Here is a 20,253-nt window from a genome sequence, read left to right as displayed (position 1 = left end):
CCACTCTCATGGCCTAAACACCTCCCAAAGCCTCCACTTCCTAATCCCATCATCTTTGGGGATTAGTATTTCAACATATAAATTTTTGGGGAATATAAACATGCAGATCATAGCCTCCTGCATCCAACTATCAGCATTTTTTAAGTTTACTTTTTAGTTGGGGTTGGGAAGGGTTTCAGTGCTTCTCAGAGGCTCTGTCTGGAAGAGGGCAATCCTACTTGGAGCTTAGCTGATTTGTAAAGCATAAGGCTTTGTACTTAACTGGTAGCTCAGAAAATAGCATTCCAGTTACCAGGAAGTAGCATCTGAAACATGCTGTCCATTACTTTGTTGATCTGTGATGGATTGTCATCCTAGTTACAATCATTCTGTATTATCCTACCCTAAAATCAACAGATAGCTTGTCTGTATTCCTGAACTCAGTCCCGTTGCTACCTCTGCAGAATTGTTTTGACTGAATTATAGTTAGTGTGGGACTGCTGGTCTGTTTCGTAAGATGAGTCCTGAGAAACTTGCCTCTCCTTACCGTATGAAGATTCACAGGAGAAACTGCTGTGGTTTATATTTGACTGTCATTTTGCAAAGTTAGAGAAAAAAAACTTGGTGAGAAAACTGGAAATGCAAGTGTGGTTTGTTTCTTTGTGTTGTGCTTGGTGGGTCTTAGGTAACTAATGCAAAATACTATCTGTGGAAAAAAATTCAGTCAACTTGAGCTTTGTTCAACAGGTTTTTAGAGCTGAGCCAGTATTTATTTGGTCTTGCCTTTTGTCATGAACGGGTAACAGAGATTTGAGACTTGAAAACTTATTCAGGAACACAAAAACTACATCAGTGTTTTGCTTTTAAGTATTTAAATACTTGAATTTTCCTTCTCTTTTAGTTCCTGGAATAGACGGAGGTGCTTTAACTGATACAAGTCTCACAGATTCCTATTTCAGCACCAGCTTTATTGGAGTCAATGGATTTGGAAGCCCTGTAGAAACAAAGTATCCCTTGGTGCAGGTATGGTTAGTATGAATTTATATGGCACTAGACAGTAAAGTTTATTCCCAGGGTGGGGGACAACTAGAGTGTTTATTTATTCCTAAATTTGTTGAGCAGGGGTGGGATTTTAGGAGGTGATGAGGTGGGTGGTATACAGATAAGCCATGTCCCGTAGGGTTGGATTCAGGGTGAGGCTTCAAGGGTGGGGTCGGGGGTGGGATGACAGTGGAGTATTTAGAGGGTAGTTAGAAAGAGACTAGTTTCACTCCTCTGTGTGTTTTGTGGGTATGGTGTAAAGGCCTTTCACAATGGAGAGACTATGGAATATATTAAGAAAGTATGGGATGTGTTTAGAGAGCGGAGAATAGCCTAATTTTATAGAAACTATAAGGAGTATAAAGGACAGTATGTGTTGGGAGAGGTTATTAGAGAGCAAGTGTTGCCTTTACGTATAGTCAGTTCACATCCTCTCGGATAGATATTGGAATTTTTATTCTGTGGACAAAGAAATCTAGTTACATACTTTGCCCAGGCTAATAAGTCATAGAAGTGCAATTCAAAATAGGCCTGCAACTTTGGTTTTAAATACATGACTAGTGAGTAAAATTTTCATTTGGTGTGTTAGAGGATTTGGAAGTTTTTGCATAGATTATTGTAACTCAAGCAGCAACATTTATAGGAAGATTAGAGTGTCAGTAATGTGAAAGATGGGTTGGAGAGGAATAAGCAAAGATGGTCAATCTTAACTTAATTGGTTGGATATTCTTAATTCTGTGTTTCTCAGTGATCTTATATGTGTATTATTTTTCAGAGAATGACCAATAGTAGCAGTTCCCCGAGCCTTGTGAATGACAGTGCCAAGCCGTATGCAGGCCACGGTGAGACCTGGTCCCTTTCTCTCTTTTATATATATATTTCTGACTCTAAAACAATATATCCATTGTAGAAAGTTTGAAAATTATAGATAGGTACAAGGAAGAGAATAAAAATGATCTATTATCTTCACACTCAGAGATAACTAAGATTTTGGTTATCTATATACACATACACACATATATACATAATAATAAGTATATACATAATAATAAAGATGGCATTAAATATAGTTTTAAATTATGAGTGTTGTTCCTTATAAATTGAATTCTATTGTTTGTTTTCATAATTTACTTAACTATTTTTGTTTCTATTCTTTTTTTTTTTTAAGAACTGGAACACTCCAATAGTTGACTATATAAGTCTCTGTTCATATTTTGAGTTATTTCTTTTGGAAACATTCTTAGACATGGAATTACTGTTTTAGAAATTATAGACATTCTTAAGGCTTTTGATATAGAATTGCCAGATATCTTTCTGTATCCTATTTTTAAAATAAATGTTCAAGAATGGTTTTTAAAGAATATGTAACAATTGAGTGTTGATACTCTGCTTCAGTAAAGTGTTAACAATGATTAATAATGATGAGAATAAGAATTTGCGTGTTGATTATTTCCTGTGATAGCCATTTTGTGTGTGTGTGTGTGTGTGTGTATCAGATCTCTTTCACTATTTGGAAATTTCAGCCTTTGTTTCTTTTGCTATAGAAAAAAAAGCAACATTTTAATATTGAATAAAATTATTAGAAACTAATTGGTAGCATTGTAATCTTTTTAGCATTCTCATAGAGTTTATGTGCTGACTTTTAACTGCTATGAAAGGTAGCATAAAGGGTGAATGATATTACCTATTTTTAAATGCCTTGAATGTATAAATTACATAAAAATACGTTATGTCTTACTATTTTATTAGCTTCTTTCTCTTGCGTATTAGTTACATTAAATTAATGTTAATTCTAATGAAGAACTAGATTATCAAAACCCAGGCAGAAGAAGCCAGAGAAATTAGGCAGCTATCTATCTGTACTGCATTATGAAGAGATTTAAGTTTCCTTTAAATGGGAACATTTACTATATTTTTTAAGATTTCACAGATAATTTAATCAGAAGCGTAAGATTAAAGCTTAAAATGGAAGATAAACTATTTCAGTGTATATCGTGCATGCCTTTTGAAAAACTCTTCTGATTTGTTAGGTGAGAAACAGTTTAGAGATATACCTTTATTTATAACTTCTGGAGTAATAGAACTTTGAACCTATAAAGCTTTGAAATTCGTGTTTGTTTTGAAATGTTTAATATTTCCATCTTTAAAAACTTAATTTACCTTATCTTTTTAGTAAGAATATCAAATATGTAGCAATAAACTTAAAAATCTGGAATATTCTGAGAGTTGATGGCTTTAAGGCCTTGCCTCTGGGTTAAAATCGAAGTGTGATCCCGGTGTGTGGTTGACTGCGCTTCCTCCCCAGCTACCCCTTTTATTTTTCTCATGATTTAGTCTCAAGAACACAAACATTCACTACATTCACTACAGGTAGACTGACTTTCTTTATCTACAGACTCCTAATAATGTGGTTAAGAGTCATCTTTGCCTTTTTTCTCTATTTGATTTTTCTTTGGGTTCTAAGCAAGCAGATGCATCCTAATCCATATAGCTTCTGAATAAATAGGTACTGAGTATTGGCTGAATGAAGTGTTCTCCAATTTGTGTTTCATTCACTCAAAATATTTGAACATCCACTGTATGCAAGATGTTGAGTTTAACTACTATTATGGTATATGATTTTTATTACTGTTATAAGCATTGTCAAGTTAAACGTTTATTAGATTTGTGGGTTACCTGAGTTGTCTCTGTGGAAACTTACGTAACTTACCTTCCAGATGCTCTAACTTCACCTGCTTCGTCCTTGTTTAATGACTTTGGTGCCCTCAACATCTCTCAGAGAAGAAAGGTAGGTGAAGTTGAACTTACGTGAAACTAAATAGAATGTAGAGGTGACATTGGTGTGTTACCTACATAATGGTCAATATTCTCTCAAGTGAAGGGAGGGCTTTTTATGGACTGTAACGTTTTTCTTGCCTATTGTTTACCCTTTTCCTTGTTATATATTATATCTAGAATTTCATTTGATCTCTGTGCATGGAATAGAGACATTTTATTTGAAGGGGTGAAATCCTTCTGCTTATTCTTGCTCATTTTCTTTATCTTAATGTGTTCTTTTTTTAAGATAGCATCTAATTTAATGTTGTAGTTGCTGTTAATGTGACCCACTGTAGGCATGTTAATCATGTTTTAACTTTATTTTGTGTCTAAATTTCAAAGAGATCTCCCCAAATTTGAACTCCTCGTTACAAGGCAAACTTAAAATCTTTAACTTTTCATAATTGGCCCAATTGTTTGAAAACAATTTAAAATCTTCTCTTATTAGAAATTTAATTCATTTTGTTTGGAATTGAGCTTGGTAGACCATGCATAGATTTGGAAATATTTTATAGGGACTGATTTTGTGACAAGTAGAAATGAAAACTTTATTATAGTTTGATGCCTTTGAGTCTTAACGAGAATCATTGTGTTATTAGTAATGATAATCTAAAGAAGGTGGTATTTTTGGTTAGGTTCAGTTGCAGCTAAAGATGTTCAGGAGGTTGAAAATCTTGGTGGCAATTACTGTAAGGTTATAACTAATTCAATTTCCTAAGTAATGGAAGAAAGACCCAAAAGAAAAGAATATTAGAATATTAATTTTAGAAAACTGATATAAACTTAAGATTAGTTTAGAAAGTATCTGATTGAGGGTAGTATAAAATGAATTTCAAAGAGACTAGATGTTTTCAAGACAAAAAAATTTATGGGGTCAGGTATAAATAACACCAAAACCTCATATACCTAAATCCCCATTTTGAAACATAGATGAGAAGAAGGAAGTAATTAATTATAAAATGCTTTTAAGCAACTAGAATTGATTGATTAAAATGTATGGGTTGATTTTATAGACTTTCTTATAGGCTCTCACCAAGAACGCGTTTATTCTTGCTTTACGTACTATTCTCATAAATTGGAATATGTGGTTTCTAAATCCATATAGTAGAAGTGGAATAGCATTGGACACAAGCAGACTCATTGGCGGTAGTGAGAAGTGACAATAGACAAAGCCTGTCAATATGGAAGGGAACAGTAAAATGCTGAAAAGCACGTACAACCTAGAAATCAAGTTATCTGGAGCTATGTAGTATAGGGGGAAAGTGAAAAGCCCTTAAGTAGTCTTAGGGGGTCCCCTTCTGCCTTTTTATATCCTTAAAGTAATAATCAGTTACCCATGATAAGTAACATTTCTGATGTATAAGTAGAAAGTAAAACTAGAATGGCAAATAAATGCTTAAAAGTATTCTAATATGAGAGTTTGGTGGAATGTATTTTAAAGTTGAAATATATGACTTAGAGCTACTGATACTTATTTTTGAGAAAATGGCAAAAATCCCTGGAGATTGGAAAAAGGAAGATATAGTGCCCATTCTTTTAAAATTTATTTTAGTAAAGAAAAATAATAAAAGGAAATATTACTACAAATGTGACCTCAATATTTGGAGAAATATTAGAATATATCCTAACGGAAGCTGATTATAGTGAAATGAGTACTATGCGGTGATTTTTGAGGTGCTTGATTTCTAGCTTTGTGACCTTGGGCCAACTTTCTAGTCTGTAATCTTCACATCTGTGAAATGATGAGCATGGCCTGGATAATTGCCATAGTGTAAACTCAATGTCTGTCTAAACTGAAAGGACCTGTGTGTCAGTCTCTACTTAGAAATTCAGGGTTCACAGTGTGTCTTTGAAGGACCATATTTTCTTGCCATTTACATTTAAAATTACATGTAGGGACGTAGAGATTTTTTCCAATAGTGGGCTATATGGTTAGCAATCTGTGTGAGTACAAGTTGCATGTATTTTTAAATTGTTAATGGTTGAGTTGAGAAGGTTTAAAATCTCTTCGTATTGGAAATACTCTTGGCATAAGAGTATTGCATGCTACACATTGTGAATTAAAGGTATGTGGAGACTTTATCTGTTTTTCTCTTGTTGTAGTAGTTCATAATGTCTGTTTAATGATGTAATTTTAGTGGAAGTAACTCCAACTTATGTAAATATTTAATTATAATTCCAGGTTGATCTAAGCAGGCTGTCCTGATTACTCAATGATATTTATTTCATAATGGTATCAGAGAACAAGTAGTTAGGCCATACTACTGTTTCATAGCTAGTTAGGTAAATCATTTTCTGAAAATCTCAGTTGGACCAATCCCTGGGCCAGATATGCTGCTTTTTCCCTGTCGGGTATGTGAATTATTGGGATCAGATCAATCAGTCAGGTGTTTTTACTGTAGGCAGTCTAACTGTCTTGTATGTGGAAAATTAAAAAAGAATGGACTGATGTTTTTCTTGCTTTCCTCAAATCTAATTGTAGAGGGAATACATGAACCTACTAGAGAACATTTACCCAGCAGCATATTAACTAGTGCCAATTTAAATATCTGATGATTGCGAAGTAGCAGAGAATTCTCTAGATTCAGAAAAGTGAATGGAGAAAAGATGTTTTGGGTTGACATTTTTGAATATGGAGAAACAGATAGCAGAAAGTGTTGCTTGCTTACAACTAGAGAGTTAGGATCTTCAGTAAATTTTTTAATTTTCTTCTTTCTATCATAAATAAGCTAAGAAACTACAGCTGAGGTCCTTGTATCTATAGGGACTTACTGAAATGAAATGTGGGATGTGAAAAACAGTCCAAGGAGGTTCACAGCCATTCAACTGGGTTGATTTATTGTTGTTAGTTATGTGAAAAACTTCCTGAAGAGTTGTATACTGAGAATATATGCCTTAGAGCACTACCACTCATGGAGTATCAAGGGACCAGTGCTAGTCCATGAAGTATTTGTTAACCTGTCTGTAGGGAGGTAAGTTAAAACATTGAAAGTAAATGTTTAGAAACTCATTTAACAATTTGATAATACTGCAGCATCCAAATATGTGATCACTTTTCCAGTAATTTATTTTTATTTTACAAAAGTATAGGACCATGATGTATAGGAAATTTTTTAAAAAGTGATCTTCCATAATTGATGCTTGAGAAGCACTGATTGTTTTCTTTATTTTCCGTATTAGGAATACCTAATTTTATAGATAGAAAAACTAGCCATTATTTGAAAATGTGTATAATTATTGTTGGCCAAGGGTGGTGGTGGAAGAAGTTGAATTATGGCTATATACTCTGTGGGAGAGTTAAGTCCCCCCAAACACTAGAGATGGAGTTTTGTTGAAAATGGGAATTAATATATTAGAGATTAATACGTGAGGAAACCTTAACAGCAAGAAAGATAAGGTTGAGAACTGGTATGACAGAAAAAGACTTGAGAGTCACTGTGAATCACAAATGTGATCTAGACAGCAGTAAAATTCTCCTTAAATCCTTTGGGAACAAAGTATCTTTGTAACAAAGTTAGTTGAAATACAGATATTCATAAATGAAGTGATTCAGTCCTATGATATCTTGCTAACTATTCTTGCTAAGCTGTGAGTTTTTATGCAGGGCAACCACAGATGATTGAGACAAATCTTAGGCAAAGTGAGAAGCCTTCGAAATTTGCGTCTGACATTCTTGGCTTCCCCTTTTATATCTTTCTTGGCCCTTCTTTGCCCTTTTTTTTTTTTTGTCATCTAGTCATTTTCCTATTCAGCTTTCCCACCTCTCTCCATTAAAGCAAAAAATGCTCTGGTGCCTGTCTTTTACATTTCTTGTTTTAGTTGTACTTTAGTATGGTGTTTCAATCAATATGCAGCTTTACTTGGGCATTTGCATTTTATTTCTAATAATGGGATAACAGATTTTCACTGTTACAAAAAATTGTAAATCTTTTAGGTTTTAATAACAAGTATAGTTCTTTGGACTTAGGGGATAAAGATTTCTGAAGTATCATGTTTATTTCTTCTGTTCTTGATTTTATAGCTCTTGGTTAGGATGAGGGACATGAGATCAAAAGGGGGTGCCTTAGCTGCTGATAGCTTATTTGTGAGGAGACGTAGGTGGTGGAGGCCCGGTTCTGGATTGTTCTGCTTCAGGTGGAAGTTCACTAATAGTACTTTCTCTGCTTCCTTCCCTGTTTGATCTCAGTTTGGAACCTCCTTCCCACTGTTCTCTATCTTAAGAGCATCCGTCCTTCTTTCTGCCATCTCTACTATGAAATTTACTTATGATATGTATTGTATGTTTTTTGATTAATTTCGCATTTGAATTTTTTTTTTGGTAGCATTTCTGTTCTAATGTCTTTGAAAGATAACTTTTACGTTATTTCTACTCCAGGGAACTAAACAGGGAATAAAAGGGAAACTGGAGAGTATTTGTGGTAGAGTTCTTTCGTAGAGAAAACTAAAGTAAATTTGGAGAAACTAATAGGATTATCGCATAGACAATCTGGAATGTAAGCCTTCCCTAATCCTTTTGATGGTTAGGCCCATTCTGGAACATCAAACCAAGTATTGATCTCAGGAAAAATAAAAGATGAGAAAATCGAGAAGATATTGAAAAATAACTGAAATCTTAATGGAAATCACAGTCTAAAACTTCACCTGTAAGACCATTGTTTTTAAATTTTTGATTTATGTTCTCAGGCATTGTTTTACTTAGTATTTAGGTTTCTAGGTCAGCCATATTAGTCTCTTTTACCTGTTTAAGTATCGTGCAGTAATGTTTCTATGGAGAATCATGTTTAGAATTCCAAATTAATATGCTCAGAGTTCTTCTTTTATTGGAATTGACTACACTTTCATTCGCCTCCACTTGCCAAGCTGTGGGATTGTGCACTATCCCAGGTGAAGCCAGATGTAGGTGAGGTTTTAGGTTTCGAGATATGTATGAGTGGGTCCTTTGCAGAAACTAGTAGTGTTGTTGGAGTCCAAGTTCCCATAGGCACATGAGCACCCATGGTTCCTGTTTGTAGCTTGCTCAGAGACTCTTGATGAGTTTTTATTTGTCATAAAGAACAAACAGTGGGAACAGTAGTAACCTAGTAGTATTAAATAATGGTTAAGGTTTTAGGGTTTGGAGTTGGATGCCAGGCAATCTGAATTGAGTATCTATTTCTTCACTGATTATCTTTGTGTCTTTAAGCTTAGTTCAACCTTTCTGTTTCTTCATTCACAAAATGAGAATAATAATACTTAGTACCTACTATGTAGAGTTGTTTGTGAAGACTAAATGAGATCCATTTCCTGGCACACAAGTGCCGAATAAATCATAGCTGTTAATTGGTAGCAATACATGGTGTTCACCAAACCTTTCTAGCCTTGTTTGGGAGTTGTTAACTCTTATTAAATAAATAAATATCTGTTGCTACTCACTCTGGATCAAGCTGTATTGGAATTGCCCACTGGAAAAGCAGTTCTCCAGTAGTTACTCTGAGGGTGTCCATCTTTTCTCTGAGGTGTTCAGGCCTCTCCTCCCCCAACATTAATTCTTTGCTTCTTCCCCACACAGCTGTTAGCCTCTCACACATCCTTCAAATTTGGTGAAAATTCATCTGGAGTTTTCTCATAATGTAGTGGCAGACAGAAACTTGGTTTTATTTATATTGACAGTGATTTTCTGTGTTTGTTCCAGTTAATATGGAAAATTGAAATAATTCTTTTATAAATTGTGTTGTATATTTTATTATATCATTTGATTGCTCCAACAATTCTTTGAGAAACAGTGTTTTTTCCATTTTTTGGATTGAGAAATGGAAGTTTTGAGAGATCAAGTAATTTACCTAGAATAATATAGATAACATTTATTTACATTTTAGAGAAGAAAATCTCTCTAGGGCAATATGAGAGGGTGAGATGACTGAGTCTTTTATAAGGTGGGAAAAATGGAGAGGTAGTGGAGAGGCCACTGGTAGTATGCAGAGGAGGAGATAGAACATTGATTTGACCTTACGCCTGCTGCTTTTTCCATTTATGTGATGATCTCAGTGTAAATTTCTATAAACACAATTTCTAGGGCAAGAATACACAAACGTTTGGTAATTGACAGATTCCTTTTTAGAAATGCTGCACAAATTTATATTCCTACTCATAGGTGCTGGTTTTTCTGCAACTGGAAACCTCTGCAACCTTGAAAACACTGAGATGTAAAACTCTTGCGTATCTTTGTCATTCTATAGGCAAAAACCCCCCTCATTGTTTAAATTTGATTACCGGTGCTGTTGAACTTCTCTTTTATGTTTATTGGCCCTTGACATTTTTTTCATGTCCTTTGCTCATTTTTCTGTTGGGTTATCCTTTCTGAGTTCATTGTAAGCTCTTTGTGTATGTTTTAGAGATTTAACTATCTTCTATCAGATGTTTCAATCTCTTCCTCCCATTTTGTTTTTGGTATTGAATTTCACAAATAATTTATTCCATCAGCTTTGAAACGTCATACTCTGCTTGTCTTTTATTAAGCACATTAAAAAAGAAAAAATATTAAGCTCATGTTTGTTAAAATGGCATGGTAATTCCCTGTCTGATGAGTTAGTGACTCAGTCATTGTTTTCTTATATTATGCAAGTAACATTAGATTGAAAATATGACAACATTAGATTGTTTAAAAATATGATTGTTTCTATAGAGAAAGACTCAACGTTGAAAGGGTTGATTTTATTTTATTTTCCTGCTAAATAAAGAGTACTCCAGGTTGAGCTTCCAGGCTTGTGTTGAGATAAAGATGTGCTTTAGAAAGAGCAGATTGAATTTTGTTGTAACAAATTAGGAGTTCAAAAGCACTTTCTGTACTTTATTTTAATGGTACTTTGTGTGCAGTGACCCCTTGCTTTTTTTGAGTCAAGAAAAAGTCTTGCAAATTTATGATTTCAAGGGAATTTTGTCTTATTGATTGATTAAAAAAAATCTTACGAGAGATTTTTGTTTTGGAGGCTTTTTTGTTAGATGCGTGTTGTGGTTTGGTGTTTGACGCTTTACCATGTTTAAACACATAAACTGAAACGGCATACCTTTATAGATAGTATGTTGGCTCTAGTCTTTATCTAGTTTTAGCTTTGGGGATTTTGAGTTCTTACCTAAAAATGATAGTTTAGTAAAATTATGGTGCATTTCCTTCTTGAACCTGGAAACTAGTGGATCCCTCTGAGATGCTCTGCCTGGCTTCTTTACATTCTGCTCCGGTCATCGTATTTACGAAGCGTAGAAGCTGATATGAAGAGGTTTTCATTGCTGGTGGTTGATCTTTATTTTCCTAGGAAGTAGGGGTCAGGAATAAATTAGTAAAGATGAGTTTAGAATTCTCATCCACAAACATGTTAGCCTAAGTTTTAAGCTAAATTTAGCCAAAACTATATAATTTTCCCCAACTCTATTTAATTCCCAAGATTTGTTCTTCTTGCTTTTTGAAAATGGGCTTGGGGGAACTGCGTAATTTTGTTTCTTTGAATGAAGTCTCTGTAGCTCTTGTTTCTCATTGATCCCATCCATGCCAACTAGATTCACAGATGGATTCTTTTAGGAATCTGTCTTTGGTTCTTTTAGGATTAGTCAGAATAATGTTAAGATTGTAATATATTAGGGAATATTAGAGAATGCGGAGTAGATTTCTTTGAATTGGAGGCAGAATATCGTAGTTAAGAGTACAGGGTCTGGAACCCAACCTTATGTTAGTTGTGAGATTGAAGATGAGGTATATTAGCCTTGTCTAAGCCTCACTTTTCTTTTCTGTAAAGTTGGTATTATAGTGTGGCTATCTTACAGAATTATGAATATTAAATACATTAATGGGTATAAAGTGCTTGGCATAGTGCCTTGTGCTTGTCAAATGGCAGTTGTTACAGTCTTCTATGGCTTATGATTCTGCGATTTTAAAATATATGTTTATCTGTTTCTGAATGTGTGTGAGATGACTCTTGATTCGCCACTACCTTAGTTTAAGTTCAATTTATAGTAAAGAGTATTTCTGAAGATATTTTCCTTCATTTCATGATTGAATTTAAGCAAAGGTACACATACAAATAAATCAAAAGGGAACCTTTTGCTAATAAGCGAATAGTCATTTTAGCATGATGGTTGGTTTTGATAAGGGATTATAATTCATATGAAAACTTTTATAGGGGCTGGCCCCATGGCCGAGTGGTTAAGTTTTCATGCTCTGCTTCGGTGGCCCAGGGTTTCGCTGGTTCGGATCCTGGGCGCAGACATGGTACCGCTCATCAGGCCACGTGGAGGCAGCGTCCCACATGCCACAACTAGAAGGACCCGCAACTAAAATACACAACTATGTACTGGGGGGATTGGGGGAGAAAAAGCAGAGGGGGAAAAGGAAAGAAGATTGGCAACAGTTGTTAGCTCAGGTGCCAATCTTTAAAAAAAGCCAAACTTTTATAATCATTACAGTTGGTAGTTTACTGTGGAACTAATTTTCATGACTTTAAAGAAAAACCTTTATTCACTTTCACTTAAAATATTTTAATAATTTTGGCATGATATTTTATTTCTCCACGTCTTGTGTTCTGGTTCCACGCTAAAGCAAAAGAATAAAAGAAGTTGCAGTTTGGTGTTCCAGTCCTTTAGAAATTGAATGTGGCCTTTCTTAGCAAGGCTATTCCAACTGATGTCGTTTTTGATGGCGTGAAACTTCATTGTAATGTTTAGGTTTTGAGAACAGAAGTAATGGCTGCTTTGTAGGCTTTGTTAAATTTATGTAGATAATATTGGGAGACTCCTTCCCCGGGATCTGACTCATAGCAGAGCTTAAAGATATATGTTTGTATGTAAATCCCATTCTGCTACATTTGATAGAATTTAGATCTGTTTTTACTCAGCATCATCCCCTATTTTCATCCTCTCATCCTATACTGATTTGTATATTGACTCCATGAATTAAAAGGTCTCTTTCGTTTATAGATGTTTACCTGCCCATGCGTCTTTAACAATGACAGTCTGTTTTTTCTATAGACTTGTTTGCGCATCCCATCATACTATTGTTTTTATTTAAACAGTGAGAATGTGAGGAACCTAACACATTTTTATGAAAAGCCCACGATTGATAATGAATTGCAGGACAAAATACAACATAACCTTTGAGGCTGACTTATTATGTTTTTGATTTTTAAGTCTTTTACTTACAGAGAAAATTGATTGGAGCCCAAGATACAGTGATTCGTAGGTCTGAATTTACTGTTATAAATTAGTTAGGTATAGGAGCCTTTAAAATCCAAGTGTATTAACACACCTAATTAGCTAATAAATCAGCTACAGGTTCCTGGTGTTGATGATTTTATGTAAATTAGTTAATTTATTTGATTTTAAAATCCAAATGGTTTAAATCAGTTTGTGTTCTATTTTTTCCCAATGAGTTTGGATTGACCACTGATGGTCAATGGAATTAGAGTCTTATATTTAGTTCTCATAATTACAAATATGCTAAAATGTTAGGATATTTAATTAATTGAAGGAAGACCATTGTGAACCAGAAGAGGTTGTAAAAGAAATGCAGATTTATTTTCAAATAAATATATAGTGAATTCTAGGCCAGAGTTTTCTATTTGTAGACCTTAGACCCTTAGGAGTGGCACAAGGTAGGTTGCTGAGTTATTACTGCAAAAGGCAATGAATGACCATATTCATTAAGCATTCTCTGGAGGGAGATAATATTTCATATATGTGTACTACTATTTTCCAGGTATGTAAAGATGCTCTGATGAATAAGATGCAAGCCATTTAAAAGTCTCTTTCATAGTAACTTTAAATCATCATTTGTGGTTTCAGAGTACAAAAGTGAAAGCAGAGTTACTATGTTTTTGATGTTCAAAGGGGATTCTTAAACTTCAGGGCATTGGAAACTTTTCGTCTTAGAATAACAATTAGATTTCTCTAGTTTATTACTAATGATTAGATTATGAGGCACAATAACATGCTGGTAATGTGAAGCATTGTCAAGCTGATGCTGTTTTGCAATTTAGCAGAAGAATTGTGCACTGAAAATTGGTCTATTACTTGGCAGCTTTAACTACATTTTCTATAAAAGCAGTGGTATTTATAGATTTTTCTTTTGCCAGACTGTGAACTTTTTAGGGGAAGAGAATAGATTTTATCGTTGTATTTCTAGGAAGGGCAGAGAGCCTTATGCTGAAATGTTGAGTGAATGAGTGAATGGAAAAAAAAAAAGTGTACACATTTAGACTCTTCAACTAAAACAGTCCTAAAAATTTACTTTTACTGTTCTTTCTTTTGACGTAGTCTAGAGACTTATCTCATTTGTTAGGAAGGAGAGCAGACTTCCGTTAGTCCTAAACATTTAGAATGAGCTTTTAGCGGGTTAGGGTAAGAGGTTTTGAGGAACCAGGGCCTTAGGGGCTATGAGTGATGATATTTAAGGCTCTGAGTATGTAGAGCAAGCTATAACGAGGTGATGTTGAGCTATTGAACCCCTGTCCCTTTTCATTGTGGAGAGAGCCCCCAATTTCTGTTTGGACTGCTGCTTGTTTCTTATCCAGGTCTTTTCTCTGACATTCTCTAGAACTTTACTAGTCAAAGTGTGGTCACCAGACCAGCAGTGCTAGCAGTCTGGGGACCCTTTTAGAAATGCAGACTCTCAGGTCTCACTCTAGGCCTACCAAATCAGAATCTTTATTTTAACAAGATCTTCAGAAGATGCATCTGTTCATTACAGTTTGAGAAGTGCTAATGTAGAATACATTCTCAAACTTTTTCTTGTCCTGGGAGCTTTTGTTCAAGCCCTAGGCTGTTTTTTTTTTTTTTAAATGCCCAATAAAAAGGGTAAGACTATTTTCAACTATACTATCTTATTGTGCTGTTTATTTAGATTTTGTGAAGAATGATAAAAATCACTTTTGTAGTGAATCTTCAGACTTAAAGTAAAAATTGTATGTATTAGAGAGAGAGAAATAAAAGTTACATGCTCTGCTGAATATTTTACCACAGAAACAAAAAGATTGAGAATTTTGATGTGTAATACTAACTTACTAGGAGGTGGAGCAGAAAAGCTGGTTATTTACCAATAGGACGTGACATTTTAAAATGCTTCCATTCCATAATAACCAGGACTGGCAAGGCTGTCAGGGGTGGAGGATCAACAAGGGAACTTACTGTTTGTTTTGATCATCACATTCTCAAGATTGATCTAGGAAACGATTGCTGGAAGCTAAGGGCAAGGGGAGGAGTTTGGATCTTCCCGAACTCAGAAAACTCGAGGGGAATAACTTCAGGGGTAAATAAACATTTCCTGTAAAATTTCATTTGCCTCTTTTATTTCCTCATCTTTCATTTGACTCTTCCCTTTCCCTTACCTCCTACTTTCAGTTACTCACCAATAGTTGGTTATTTTATTTATTTTTTGCTGAGGAAGATGAGCCCTGAGCTAACCTCTCTTGCCAATCTTCCTCCTTTTTTGCTTGGGGAAGATTAGTCCTGAGCTAACATCTATGCCAGTATTCCTCCACTTGATGTGGGTCACTGCCACAGCATGGCTGGTGAGTGGAGCAGGTCCACACCAGGATCCAAACCTGTGACCCCAGGCCACTGAAGCAGAGCATATTGAGCTTAACCAGTATGTGATGGGGCTGGCCCCACCAATAGCTGTTTTTAACCCAGCAGATCTTTCCCCAGCCAGGCCTTAGCTCTCCATTTCCATTGCAGTTTCCTTGAGTTCACATCCTTCATCTAGACAGTGATTCTCACATGGGGGCAGTTTTGTCCCCCTGCTTCCAGAGGGCATTGAAGATAGTTTTGGTTGTCACAACTGGGGCTTTGGTGCCACTGGCATCTATGGATCGAGGCCATGGATGCTGCTAAACATCTCCAAATCACAGGACAGGCTTCGTAACAAAGAATTATCCAAAGTCTGTAATGCTAAGGTTGCGAAAACCTAACTTGGACTGCTGCCAGAGTGCTTTAATTTGTCTACCTATTTTCAGTTGATTTCTCATTCGTAAGCTTTCAGGAGTTCCCCACTGCACGTGGAGTGAAGTCCAAACTCCTTGGCGTGGGCTATAAAACAATTTATGGTTTCTTATTGCTTTCAAGCCTCATCTTTTGCTGTCACGGTTGGCCCTCTACTAATGGTAGACCGAATACCTGTGGTTTTTCCTGAAAACCGCAGTGCCCACATGCCTCTGTGTATACGGTTTTCCTAGCTTACAATACATCTTTCTCTCACTCTCACTCTTTTTTTCTATCTAGGCACACTTACTCCTCTCTCAAAACTGCTCAGGCATTTGCCTTCTCTGTGAAACCTTCTTTGTCTCTGCTCTACTGGTACCTTGATTATATATGCATTTGTTATATCACAACGAGGATGTTCTCTTTGCGTGACTTTGTTACCTACTAGGTGTGTGTTTTATGCATTATTGTATTCCAAGTACTTAGGATGGTTACTGATACAAAGTAGGCTCTCAGATGTTTAGTTGAAAATACATTTTGGGGCCAGCCTGGTCGTGTAGTGGTTAAGTTTGCATGCTCTGTTTCAGCAGTTTGGTGTTCATAAGTTTGAATCCCAGGTGTAGACCTACATGCTACTCATCAAGCCATGCTGTGGTGGTGTCCCACATACAAAATAGAGGAAGATTGGCACAGATATTAGCTCAGGGCCAATCTTCCTCACCAAAAAAAGAAAAAAAAAAAGAAAGTACATTTTTTTCTTCAAGGAATAAATACTAGTTCAAGTAATTTGGAAATTTGCTTACAGATGAGATTTTACTATAATTAACATATGCAGTGAGACGTCTATGTTATATCTTTTTGCCTCACCATCATACTTTCTCTTGCCACCATCTCTTTTCTGATGTTATTTTGTCTTCTCTTGCTTACAATGTTGTTTTAAATGGTATTGGTACCTTAGGGCTTTTCATTCAGAATCACATAGAAGGTTTTACTTTTGGATTAGACTTGAATCTCTGGCACTTTCTTGCAGAAACTTAAATCTACAGTGGCATGTGTTAGGGGATCCCTACTACCCAAGAGGAAAGGCCTTAGGCTAATTATAGGTTTTTGTGGGGATGGGGTGATGGAGAGGAGTGATGGATTCGTCTTTGGAAAAATAAGAAACATATAATGAGAGCTATTGGGGAGGAGGAATGATACATTGGATTTATATAAAACCTGTTTTCTGTGTTGCTTAATGCACTATTATAAGAAAATTAATTGCACTAATTGTAATAACCGGATCCAAAGCAAGTCTGAATTTGTGAAGGATCTGAGTAACAGAAGAACTTTTAAAATAATAATTTTTTTGCTTTCGAATATATGACTGGAATTTAGGTGTCCTTGTATAAGTTCTGTTTGACAGGTTGTGATTTTGTTTAAATAAGTATTCTTTGATATGTTGAAATTTTATGATAGTTCTTAGCTCAGACGTTTTCTAAATTATAAATTTTAAATTAGTGAAGGCTTAATGAAGATTATCTTATTTTTGCTGTGTGTCAGAGCCTTACAGTTGTGAGCTACGTTACTAGAAATCGCTTACTTTAAAATTCTTTCCTTTATAATATGGTTCCAAAGGGTACGTTTTTATTATCATCCCCAAAAAATTGCTTGTGAGTAGACATAGAGGGTAATTGAATCAGTCCAAGATTGCATAGAGGTGAAAATATTTTAGCTTCATGAAACATTGTCCATTGCTATAAATAACGGGTAGGTAGGTAGTCTAGTTACCTTTCTTATGCAAGTTTAATGGCTTTTTCCTCCTTAAATCAAAGACAACACGGCAGAGCCCATTTGTGGAGTGGAGAATCTAATGTGCGTAGAATAATTTCCATAGCCATTATTTGTAAGGTCATTTTGAAATTTAGAAATCAAATCTTTTCCTCAAACTGGTTGTCTTTATACTGGAAAAATTATTTTTTATGTATTTTATATATTTCTCTGGCTATGACACCTTTTTGGAAGAAATTTACTTTTAAGTATTTGCTTCAGCAGTCTTGTGACAGAACGAGTAAACATAGATTTTCTTATTTCAGGTCTTAAATTAGATAACCTTCTAAAAAATGAATCAGTATTCGCTAAAGGGATAAAAATAGATACAAATTCCCTTTAAGATGCAATTTAGTGCAAATTTGCTATAATTAAGAGAAGTAAGATGATGGAACATGTCCTTAACTTTCATGTATAAAACAGCCCTGCCAACCACTATTAAGATCACTTACTAACTTTGTTATAATGTTAGCCAATGAATTTATGCTTTTATTGGGCAATTTATTCAATATCAGTCTGTTCAAATTACTGAATTTATAAGACCAATGAGATTTGTGTACTTTTTTTTTAAAGTTTGAAGTTATTTCTTTTCATTGAGTACTTTAAGTTGAATGCCCACTGAAGACAGAGTGATTTGTACTCTGGCCTAATGTGCATAGAATATTAAAAATTTAGAAAATCCATTCCTTAGGAATTAGCTGCTGCTTTTAGGTGGGGTAGTTCTCAGTAGGAAAAAGATAAGTGAGATGGGACGCAGAAAAAGAAAACAGTTTGGATAATTTTTTTACCTGTATTTGGTGCCCTTGAAGCCATTTCTTCATATTGCAGTGAGAATAGGTAAGTGCCAGTGGAAAAAATTTTGCAAGGCATTTACTTTGCTGATTAGTTAATTTCTATTTATTAAAGTCTTATAAAATCAGATTGTAATGTATTTCTCTCAAACATCTGTTGCTTTATATAATGTTGTTCAGCCTGTTAGGACTGTGGGGTATTTTGGAGGTGTGTATCGGGGGCGGGGGTGGGAAATAGCGGGTAGTGATAAGGACATTAGAGGGAGTGTCTTAGAAATTTTACTTGTTTCCTATTCCGATGGAAATCCGATGGGATCAAAGGCGCGAAAAGCAAAGAACCCTATTGGCTGCCTTGCTGACAGGTGTAAATCAGGAGTACCCATCGATATGGTTTGGTGGAACAGAGTCACAGAAAACAATTTACAGGTAAAAATCATTTTATTAGACATTTTTTGAAAGTGAATATCTTGGCTGCTTTCTGTGTCTGTGTGGGGTGGTGGGTGTGAGATTGGATGGCTTAGCTGATACACTTACATGATTTTTTTTTTCAATCAAAGTTAAGATTAGTGGTCCATTAACCAACTAAATGATTTTGTTTGATGGCTTTTTGAGGTTTCTCTGCTTGTGGTATATTTTCCTTTTCTTTTATTAAATTTAGTTTTTCCTTTTTGGATTTTCTTAACAGTTAGGTTCAGTTATTTTTAGTACACAAAGTTATTCAGGGTACTACATTCAAAAGTCATATTATAAAATTTATTACAGAAAATCTAATTTATTTGGAATCTGAACAGTGGGAAGCTCCATATGTTGTCTTTTGTACATTTTCACTAGTAAATAAAAATTATATCTAAACGAACCTATCAAGTATTGGTTCTAAAACTAACTTGAGTAGTATGTTGTCATAGTTATTACGGATACATTTCAGTCTTCGATTCTGCCTTATCAGTGCTGAATAATGAAAATGAACTTTTATAACTCAAAGGCTAGCTTTTGTATAAGATTCTGAAGTACCTGCAAAATAATTTGAATTATATTCGATTTTAATTTGGATTATAGTTATTATTTTCTCATTTTTAAAAATTGTTAATTGTATAATATAGTTCTGTTAATCAAAATTTTAGTTTAGCTGGAGGTAGAGTATCTTTCCTGCCAAATTTTCTGAGTAAATTGGTGTTTTTAATATGCTGCTAGCCAAAAGCCTATAATCCCACATATACGTACCACATGCAGAAAAGATATAGCAGGGTTAGCAACTTGGTTTTATTTCTGTCATCAACCGTGTATTACTGAAGGGGTTCCACAACATTTTGGTTTGTTCAGTATTAACAACATAGCAATATCTGTTACTAATGTTGCCTTGGGCACAGAAATAAAGAAATTATTCCAAAAATAACGCAAAACGTGGTATTTGCCCCAACTGAAATTTTGGTAGTATTTTTCTAAAAATAAGGAAAAACTCGAGTGGGGGAGGCTACACATAATCATATACTTAAAATTTCATTGGAAAGCTCTGAATATGTCAATTAAGAATATCGATATAGTTTACTGAATTTTTATCTTTGAAATCAGCAAGAGAGAGATTTGATGGGGATTGTTAGAATTATTTTTCACTTTTAAAAAGAAAGGTTGAAAATAAATTGGACCCCAACTGAATAAGAACAGATGCAGATGGAACTGGAACTGCTTGTAGGTTGTGGGGTGAAACACTGCTAAATGCAGAGGTGTAGCCACTCGTCTTCCCCACAACTGCCCCGCTTATCCCAGTGGCACTTTTGAGGCGCCTGTTTTTTAGCACAGCTTCCAAAATCATTAGGTTAGTACAAGAATGTGTACGTTAGAATTCTGCTTTAAGTACAACAGCTTCTAGTAGATTTAT

At 35.0% G+C, this 20,253-nt stretch overlaps 1 protein-coding gene across 1 annotated transcript in view; it reads left to right on the top strand.

Annotated features, from left to right (window-relative positions):
* LOC138915108 (PAN2-PAN3 deadenylation complex subunit PAN3-like) overlaps positions 1-20,253 on the top strand; it is a 67,149-nt gene that overhangs the window by 18,989 nt on the left and 27,907 nt on the right. Inside the window, exons 2-5 of the mRNA XM_070219880.1 lie at positions 881-1,002; positions 1,796-1,862; positions 3,738-3,808; positions 18,699-18,803. Of these exons, the coding sequence (XP_070075981.1) occupies positions 881-1,002; positions 1,796-1,862; positions 3,738-3,808; positions 18,699-18,803 (365 nt within the window). The remainder of the gene's footprint in view (positions 1-880; positions 1,003-1,795; positions 1,863-3,737; positions 3,809-18,698; positions 18,804-20,253) is intronic.

The sequence above is a fragment of the Equus caballus genome, chromosome 8 (genome assembly GCF_041296265.1).
Source record: "Equus caballus isolate H_3958 breed thoroughbred chromosome 8, TB-T2T, whole genome shotgun sequence".
Classification (NCBI taxonomy): domain Eukaryota; kingdom Metazoa; phylum Chordata; class Mammalia; order Perissodactyla; family Equidae; genus Equus; species Equus caballus.
This window is presented reverse-complemented; position numbering and strand designations above follow the sequence as displayed.